The sequence below is a fragment of the Schistocerca serialis genome, chromosome 7 (assembly GCF_023864345.2).
Source record: "Schistocerca serialis cubense isolate TAMUIC-IGC-003099 chromosome 7, iqSchSeri2.2, whole genome shotgun sequence".
NCBI classification, from domain to species: Eukaryota; Metazoa; Arthropoda; class Insecta; order Orthoptera; family Acrididae; genus Schistocerca; species Schistocerca serialis.
Window position 1 is genome coordinate 597965832 of NC_064644.1, and position 10497 is coordinate 597976328.

The following is a 10497-nucleotide window of genomic DNA, read 5'->3' on the forward strand; positions in this document are numbered from 1 at the left end:
AAACGGGCGACTAGGGCGGACAAGGCAATTACACCGATGCCGCCACAGACGCCGACGCCAGCGTCTCAGCGACTGCTCACGCACGGGCGTGGACTGCAGAGAGAACGCCTTGCAAGGGGAGGGGATTTAAGATGGCCGCCCGCCCTCAGGAGACTAGTTTGTCAGCGCACCTGACGATGGCGACATGTCTGATCGCCGAAATATTGTGCCCGTTGGACAGTATGGACCGGCAGTATACCCGTGGACTGTTTGAAAATCTATAACAGGTTTTCATGTGTAATAATCGTACATGAAACATTGACTACAAATGGCACTTTGGGGAATGCTGCATGACAAGAACAGTTTTTAGCATTCTTTGAACTAATTCCACGCAGAATGCAACATTTATAATGCACCTAGTAAAGTGATGGGAAATGTTATGCTTACATTACTGGTTATTTGAGCATTCAGGTGAGATGTATGCTCCTAATTTTGGCTTGCAGTATAACTCCCTTTATTTCACACTTCAGTTGTTAAACTGCAAGAAATAAATTTTATGTATTTACTTTAAAGTTTTCCAGTAAAACCTGGTATTGTACAACAGAAAACTTTATTAATAGTTATTCTAAGCTAATACTTAGTGCCTTTTGGAAAAATTCCTTGGTTTTCCTCTGGTAGCCTGTCTTTGTCTTATCAAATATAACTATCTCAGTTTTGCATCACATTTTCAGGAATGTTTTTTTTTTTTTTTCAATTATTTACAATTGTTTTGTTGCAGAATAAACATTCGCATTGAACATGTAACACATTCAAAATGCAGGCAAGATTTCATGAAGCGTGTGAAGGAGAATGAAAGACTGCGCAAAGAGGCAAAGGAAAACAACACAGCTGTTCAACTGAAACGCCAGGTAATATTGTTTCTTTAATGTTTTAAAGCGTTGTTGCAGTTACAGCCACTACAGTGTCAGGGGCTAGAATAGACTTGCAGCACTTCCTTGCCTTTCGTAAGAGGCATCTAATGGGAGTCATTTTGTTTCATAATATTTTTACCTAGGTATTTTGACTATACTTTGGACTTCTGGAGGTCTTCACTTGTTTAAGGCTTTTCCCTCAACTTTCTTGGCTCTTTAAATTGTGGTCTCCATTTTGGGTTTGACCTCCATTTTCCAAAATCTACAGCAGTGTGGAAAAGGGTGCCCTACTGTGGTGCATTAACTCTACACTGTGCGCGCTGTTGTCTTTGGCACCTACTAATGAAGTGCATCTACAACAGCAGCAAAAATTCAATGTGGCAGCCAATCCATCTTGGTGGGGTTGTCATGTAGTCTCTTGCTGGTAGACCCTTGACAGCGCAGGGATCGCACTTCCGATGCTTGAGCTATAATCTCCCCATGTTGGACAAGAAATACGTGCCTATAAACTTAATGGTGACCATGCAAACAAGGCTGTCTCAGCAGTCATGAAAAGTGAGTTCAATGTAGACATTTACAATCCTATGGCATTCCCGTCTTTGACCATGTGTCAAGATGAGAGTCAGGTAAGGAGAATTGAAGTGGTCAGTTTGCCGAATCCTTTGTTCCTGAACTGACTGTGGATCTTTCGCTACAACGAAGCCACTGCTTTTCATTGAAAATATTGTGAAGATAAGTTTGGGAAGGTTGCAGCAATAGAGGATGAGAAATGCATATTTGCTGATTGAAACATCACACGCCAACCACTCCTGTGGGCTCTTCAGACCTGTATAAAGATAGGAGATATACCAGTCACCATTTCTCCTCCTAACAAGCTCAGTAGAATTCAAGGTGTTATCTTCCATTGGGCCCTAATGCTACTGAGTGATGAAGAGCTGCGCGCTAATTTGGCAAGGCACGGCATGGAATCAGATTTCTTCGCTGCATCCAGAAGAGACCCAAAGGTAATGTAGTAGGTATTGGAGTCTTTATCCTGTTTTTTGACAGCAACCTTTTGCCTGAGAAAGTTAAGGTCCTGGTTTATAAGTGTGATATCAGGCCTTATTTTCCTCCACCGACGAGATGTTTCAGATGCCAGCGATTGGGACACATGTCCTTACACTGTTCTAATGAGGCTATCTGTTGGGCATGTGGATGGGTATTCAATGAAGGCAGCATTTGTGTCCAAACCCCTCAATTTGTCAGCTGTCCAGAACCTCACCATCCTCGTCAACCACAATGCTCAGTGTTTAAGAGGGAGAAGAAAATTCAAGAGTATGAAACACTTGACCGCCTATCTTACCAAGATGGAAAAAAAAAGTTTGAAGGACTTCATTTGACTGATATAGTTTCAAATTTTGTTACTGTTGTCACAGTCCACACCTTATGTGATGAGAAGATCTCGCACAACACTCCTTAAGCCTGGTCATATTCTAGGGCCTGTCCCACAGGTTAGGGAGTGAATGTCAGCTCCCACACCACCTACCCCTGTAGCACCGGTGGTTCCCACACCATCGGTGCGGTCTTAGATGCCAAGTCACCCTTCAGCGTCGTTGGGGACAAGGACAACTGTCAACGCACCCCTCTCTCAAGAGAAGGACCAGCAGCCACAGGCTCCAGCTTGAAGAAAAGTATGGTCCTGTTTGCTTCCAGAAGATAAAATTGGGAAATCTATGCAGAAATCAATCTCACAAGGATAAGCAGAAAGATAAACTACTTTCTGAGGCTTTGGGTGTTCCACTCCCTATCCCAACAAACCTCAAGCATATGCACCTTCACGATGTCACAGAGGGACTGCGACCTGGTAATGAAGTAATCACACCCATCTTTTCCATTTGCTACTTTCTCAGACCTGACTCCAATGCTCCTTCAATGGAGCTGTAACAGCTACTATTGCCATTTGACCAGACTGTGCCATTTAATGGCTACTTACTTTGTAATTGGCATAGTGCTTCAGGAAACAGTTTATGGCAACACATCTCACTGCTCTTAAAAACTACAAACCGTACTGTACCAATCATGTAAATATCGAAAAAGCATTTGGGGGTGGGGTTGTACCCACATACACTCCGATATTTTCATTGAACATGTGCCTTTTACCACTGTACTAGAGGCTGTAGCTGTTAGTGTCTACCTGTGTTTTCATGACAATATGGAATGTTTATCTGCCCACATACGGACCTTTCCATTATCACAAGGTATTAGTTAGTGAAACAGCTGACTTCCTCATAATGGGGAACTTTAATGCCAATAATCCTCTGTGGGCAGCGACACTGCTTCACAGAGGGTGCGTACTAGAACACCTCCTTTTAGAATGAGACGTGTGCGTACTCAACACTGGAGCTGCAACACATTTCAGTGTAGCCCACGGAACATACTCAACTATTGATCTCAGTATTTGCAGTCTGAGTATCTTACTGCTGATTCAGTGGCATGTCCATGGTGATCTTTATGACAGCGACCATTTTCCTGTCCTCCTCTCCCTCTCCACTCAACAGACATCTGAACATGCTGCACATTGGTGACTTTGGAAAGCTGACAGCCAGACTTTCTCCTCTACAGCCACTTTTGCAGCCAGTCGTTCGACGGTTATCGACAAAATGGTACAGGGTTCTGTATACTGTTATTCGTGCTGCTGCAGCAGCAACAATGCCAGACTCAACAATGCCAGACTCCTCTGGCTCAGGGAACACTGCAGGGCTCTTCAACAGCACAAGTGCTACCCTTCAATGGATAATTTTAATTGCGTTTGAAAGACTCCCAGTTAAAGTGCAGTTTTTAATAAAGAAAGAAACCAAGAGTATTGGAAGCAACACATCTCAAATATGCTATCCCACATCCTATTGTCCAATGTATTGACTAAACTCCACTGCATTTGCGGCCCTCAACCACCGACGGTGGTTCCTGGCATCCTTGTTGTTGGTAACCTCTGCACTGATCCCATGGTACTCGCAGACTGTTTTGCAGCTCACTTCACTGAAGTGTCCACTTGCAGTAATTACCATCCTCATTTCCTGACCCGGAAATACCTTACTAAGTGCTGCCCACTATCTTTCTATGCAACCCCCTTTTTAGTGAATGGGATCTTTGCCGAGCTTTGGCAGTGTGTCGAGATATGGCCCTTGGACCTCCCAAAATCCACAACCAAATGCTCAAACATCTTCGTGCCAACAACATGAGACATATTGTTGGGCTTTTTAGTTTCATTTGGCCGGAGGGAGTATTTCCTTCTCAGTGGCAGGAAGGTATTATTATTCCTGTCCTGAAACTGGGAAAGAACCCACGTATTTTAACTAACTACTGGCTGGTGTCTCTGACGAAGGGGGTGAATAAGCTAACCAAGCAGATGCTGAACTGCCGAGTTTGTTGGTACCTTGAAGCTGGAGGGCATATATCACATTTGCAGAATGCCTTTGGGCTTTCTGGTCCACCACAGATCATGTGGTTTGTTTGGAATCCACAGTGTGAAATGTTTTTGTTCATCGCCAACATCTTATTGCTATATTCTTTGACCTACAGAAGGTGTACATCACATCCTATTACACTGCATGAGTGGGGTTTCCGGGGCAGTTTACCCATTTTTGTCCAGAATTTCCTATATCTCCAATTTATTTGGCTCCAAATAGGTTGGACACTCTGCAACCAATATGTACAGGAAACTGGAATACCTCAGGGATTGGGTCTGAGCATAACGCAGTTGGCTATTGCCATCAACAGCATCATGCATGCAGTGGGCTCCACAGTCTCTCCGTCACTGTATTTGATTAATTTTTGCCTATACTATACCTCTGCATCACTGCACACTGCTGAGTGCAAACTCCGGAGTGTGCAGAGCACATTGACTGAGCTTTGAATTAAAGCTATCAATTTTCGTGTGCAGAATCACGAGTTGTGCATTTTTGCCATCTCTGGACAGTGCATCTGCACCTAGAAATTTCTCTTGGTGACAAATTACTTGAATTCATTGAAACTTTTCAATTCTTAAGTCGTTGAAACTTTTCAATTCTTAGGTGTTTTGACACTAAGCTAACTTGGCTGCTACATGTACACTGACTCAAGGCCACTTGCATGAAGAAGCTAAATGCTCTGTTTTCTTAGTAACTCCTTGTGAGATGCAGATCGCACAGTTCATCTGAGGTTTTACAAAGCATTGATTTTATCTCACTTGAACTATGGATGTGTTGCCTATGGGTCAGCAGCACCGTCAGTACGAGATATGTTGGCAGCCTCCAGGCAGAAGCTGGTGTCCCACTGCTGTGGGTTAGATGAGAGCGGCTTCTAGCTAATTACGCAGTCACAATCTGTCAGATGCCTGCTCACTCATGTCACTCAACTCTGTTCCACAACCAACAGTTCCGATGGTTTCCTCACTACCCAAAACTGGGTAGACCAGCTGGGATCTGACTCGGTGTATATACTGCAGAGTTGGTTGCTGTATCTCAGGGTTTGCGTTATATCAAATCCCTTACCATGACAAACTTTCTGATTTTTAGTGACTCACTGAGTTGTTCAACAGGCATATTCCTGTGCCATCCCAACTAATTTTCTGTGTTCAACATCCAGGACCTATTGGTTGATCTCTACAGCTCTGGAAAGACAGTGACCTTCATCTGGACACCAAGCCACATAGGCATTCTAGGAAATGAAATTGCCGACAGTCTAGCTAAAAACACCACTACAGATCAACCTGACATCCGAGTATCGGACCCAGAGTTAAGATTGCAACTTCAATGCATTATTTTGAGGCTCTGGAAATTGGAATGGCAGGCTACTACAGCCCAAAACAAATTAAGAGCAATTAAGGTGCCACTAAGATGTGGCACACATATTTCCCGGCCTCACAAAAAGATGTCATTGTGTTGTACTGACTATGCATTGGCCATACGAGACTCGTCCACAAGTTCCTTCTGTATTGGGAGGATCCTCGTCACTACAGCTGCAGTAGTCTACTGAGAATAGCCCATATTCTTTTTGAGTGCGTCCTGCTTAGTTTTTAAAAATCAAATGTTAAATATTCTGTGATTGTTGTTGACTCAGTACTTCTACTATTTTGTGGTCTCCTTTACCCTTAAATTATTGAAGTGGGATTTTCTCTTGCCACAATATGTAGAAGTGTTATTAAATGCAAAATATAAACAGTTCAGCCATTTCTTAAACAAGATCATTCTATTTGCTGATGTAGAAGAGCTGTTTCACAGACACGTGGCACCTTTCTCTAATGTCTGTCAATGCATTTTATGTTTATGCTGGTGCAATAAGAAAAGTTAGTTCTGTTGCTAAAAACAAATTACTTATTTAATTATTTACGTATCATTTTGGTTGTTTCTTATTGATTGTGACTTTTGTGTTTCTGGTCTCGCCTTACAATTAGGAGTAGAATTATTAGTTCCACAAGCATGACAGAATGTTTGTAACATGATAATGTTATTTAACTTTTCTATTCAGTAACTCTTTACTTGCATTGTAATTTAACCCTTTGACTACAACTTGCATGACTTCATGGCTGTGCTGAAGGTCCAGCTTTATGACATGTATTTCACCACAGCTAAATAATAAAAAGAGGTCACATCAAATGAATTAGCAATTGCAAATAAGGCCTACCATCAGCTGTAGAATGGAATGATGACAATGAAAATTTGTTCTGGGCAGAGACTCGAATCCGGATTTCCCGCTTATCATGAACGGTCACCTTACCGTTTGACTATCCGTGTACAATTCAGACCAGACCCAAACTTCCATAAGTCGTCAACCATTCGTCTACGACCTGAACTCGTACATCCATTATATACATCCCCATACAGGTCAGGCTTGCATGCATGTCCAAAGGAACTTAGTGTCATTACCAGAATAACATAGGCACTGCGGTATCATATTTATCTGCTAATACTGGGCAAGTGACTTTGAAATACAGCACCTGACCTGTACTGGACTATACATAATGGATGTATGAGTTCAGGTTGTAGACGCATGGTTGACAAGATATAGAAGTTTGGGTCTGGCTGTGAGTTGTGCATAGATAGCCAAATGGAAGGTGACTGCTCATAGTAAGCGGGAATCTGGGATCGAGTCCCAGTCTGGCACAAATTTTCATTGTCATCATTCCATTCCAAAGCTGATGGTAGGCCTTAATTGTAATTGCGAATTTATTTCATGTGTTTTGTAATGGCTGTGGTCACTGCAGTGGCTGTTGCTTTGGACATGCATCGTGTCAAAAGGAACTTTGTGTCGTAATCAGAATAACACAGGCACTGCTATATCGTATCATACAAAGTGTCTCAAAACTTCAAAAGCAGTTCATTGCACCATGAGAATATGTTGACACTGAGCTGCTGTAGCAGTTAACCACACTCGAAGGATGCTCTTCTACTTTGGTAGTTCACTACAGTCAAAGGTTTAAGTTGTAAATAAATTTACTTGAAAGAGTTGTTAGTTTTAATGTTTTCTCCTATTTTCTTGCAGCCTGCGCAGCCAAGGTCACCACACATCGTTAATGGCAAGCAAGAACCCATCCTCCTTGCACCAATTGCATATGAATTTATTGCCTAAAAAAGCAGTTGTGAGAGACAATGTGATGAAAGTGTTGAACTCTTTGTGTTGCAATTTATTATCCATAATGGATGGAGTTATGTTGGTTGATCACCAGAATTGTGGAATTAATAAAAACTCTCAACATTGCTAAAAGTTTTGGTAAATTTATTTTTAGTGCATTAATGTGTAACATGCCTCAATATTTCAGTGACTATTGCCAATTCCACTGTTTGATTTATCAGGGTGTATATGACCTGGGACAACCTGGAGATGCGGGAGAAACCCGGGAATTTTCTAGAATTCCGGGAATTTTTCATTATTTTAGTTTTAAGTTAAATTTTTGTAACTTTGACTGGTAAGAACAAATACTCTAACAAAGAATATTACTGATCTCGCTACTACAGAATAATACTGCAGCAATAAAACACAAACGAAAGTAAAACTTAAGTTGCAAAGGAAATGCACCATATACAAGAACAAAACACAGTGCTCATACAAGTGTCTGCCAACAGCAAAATGTGTCAAAGGCTTTAGGGAGACTATGCAGTGTTTATAAGAACAGATTGCCTCCGATGAATGTGACGTCACAACTGTTCACATTAGAATCTTTCGAGCGGTTGCGAGCGAGCTTATGCGCATAATGCAGTTGAGTCGTGTATGAGTAGTACCTTTTCCCGCTTCTGGCTACAGAAGTGTGGCAGTTAGCTGTATAAGCTATAGCAGCAAGCAGCCAGATGCTGCCCGAAAAAATTTTACTGGTGCGCCTAAGCTGCCAGATTCACGTATGCCCAACAGGCACGGAACTACGGGCCAGGGGAAAACTGGGGTATCTGCCCCAGGTGGCAGTTTTTGGGGGGGGGGGGGGGGGGGCAACTTCATATTATTGAGTAAAAAGACCTTGTTTCACAAAGCTCCTAGCATCCAGGGCACGTTGGTCTATCGATTACTCATACGACTTTGAAAGCATCCCTGTTTGTTTTTGAACATTTTTGATCAAATTCTATATTGATTTCTGAATGAATTGGAAGTTGATTATTGAATGCGTGCATAGTGTACTTGATGTCTCTGCCAGGGGAATCCCCGTCGCATCTAGAAATAAACTTTCCTGCAAACAAAAGGGGACGGGTCTACGTGCAATACATGCTGTCGACTTTGACATTGCAGTGCAATTTCGTACACACGTAAGGGTAAATGACAATCTCTGTGTATGTGGTTGACTTGGTTTGCAAATGACCAGTGTTGTTATAATTACTAGCGAATTCCATAGTTTCATACTACCAGAGTGGAAATAAATGACTAACAGGAATAACAGGCAACAAAGATTACATATTGTCTTCTCAGTGATCCAAGAAAATGAAATTTTGACAGAAAATTTTTGGCCAGACCGCTACACTACTAAGGGCCAGTTATACAGTCTACATCTACATCCATACTCTGCAAGCCACCTGACGGTGTATGGCGGAGGGTACCTTGAGTACCTCTATCGGTTCTCCCTACTGTTCCAGTTTCGTATTGTTCGTGGAAAGGAGGATTGTCGGTATGCCTCTGTGTGGGCTCTAATCTCTCTGATTTTATCCTCATGGTCTCTTCGCGAGATATTCGTAGGAGGGAGCAATATACTGCTTGACTCCTCTGAAGGTATGTTCTCAAAACTTCAACAAAAGCCCGTACTGAGCGTCTCTCCTACAGAGTCTTCCACTGGAGTTTATCTATCATCTCCGTAACGCTTTCGCGATTACCAAATGATCCTGTAATGAAGCGCGCTGCTCTCCGTTGGATCTTCTCTCTCTCTTCTATTAACCCTATCTGGTACGGATCCCACACTGCTGAGCAGTATTCAAGCAGTGGGCGAACAAGCGTACTGTAACCTACTTCCTTTGTTTACAGATTGCATTCCCTTAGGATTCTTCCAATGAATCTCTGTCTGGCATCTGCTTTACCGACGATCAACTTTATATGATCATTCCATTTTAAATCACTCCTAATGCGTACTCCCAGATAATTTATGGAATTAACTGCTTCCAGTTGCTGACCCGCTATATTGTAGCTAAATGATATGATATCTTTCTTTGTGTGTTTGCAGCACATTACACTTGCTATATTGAGATTCAATTGTCATTTCCTGCACCATGCATCAATTCGCTGCAGATCATCCTGCATTTCAGTACAATTTTCCATTGTTACAACCTCTTGATATACCACAGCATCATCCACAAAAAACCTCAGTGAACTTCCGATGTCATCCACAAGGTCATTTATGTATATTGTGAATAGCAATGGTCCTACGACTCTCCCCTGAGGCACACCTGAAATCAGTCTTACTGCGGAAGACTTCTCTCCATTGAGAATGACATGCTGCGTTCTGTTATCCAGGAACTCTTCAATCCAATCACACAATTGGTCTGATAGTCCATATGCTCTTACTTTGTTCATTAAACAACTGTGGGGAACTGTATCAAACGCCTTTCGGAAGTCAAGAAACACGGCATCTACCTGGTAACCTGTGTCTATGGCCCTCTGAGTCTTTGTGGACGAATAGCGCGAGCTGGGTTTCACACGATTGTCTTTTTCGAAACCCATGCTGATTCCTACAGAGTAGATTTCTAGTTTCCAGAAAAGTCATTATACTTGAACATAATACGTGTTCCAAAATTCTACAACTGATCAAGGTTAGAGATATAGGTCTATAGTTCTGCACATCTGTTGGACGTCCTCTTCTTGAAAACGGGGATGACCTGTGCCCTTTCCCAATCCTTTGGAACGCTACGCTCTTCTAAGAGACCTATGGCACACCGCTGCAAGAAGGGGGGCAAGTTCCTTCGCATACTCTGAGTAAAATCGAACTGGTATCCATCAGGTCCAGCGACCTTTCCTCTTTTGAGCGATTTTAATTGTTTCTCTATCCCTCTGTCGTCTATTTTGATATCTACCATTTTGTCATCTGTGCGACCATCTACAGAAGGAACTACAGTGCAATCTTCCTCTGTGAAACAGCTTTGGAGGAAGACATTTAGTATTTTGGCCTTAATTCTGTCATCCT

The 10497-nt window shown here is 42.3% G+C and overlaps 1 protein-coding gene across 2 annotated transcripts in view; it reads left to right on the forward strand.

Moving 5' to 3' along the window:
• The window catches only part of LOC126412370 (60S ribosomal protein L21), a 28688-nt gene extending 21078 nt beyond the window's left edge, over nucleotides 1-7610 (forward strand). For both annotated transcript variants that reach the window (XM_050081938.1, XM_050081939.1), the window contains exons 4-5: nucleotides 758-887; nucleotides 7389-7610. In XM_050081938.1, coding sequence (XP_049937895.1) covers nucleotides 758-887; nucleotides 7389-7475 — 217 coding nt within the window. In that variant the 3' untranslated portion in view covers nucleotides 7476-7610. The remainder of the gene's footprint in view (nucleotides 1-757; nucleotides 888-7388) is intronic.
• Nucleotides 7611-10497: the final 2887 nt, after the last annotated feature.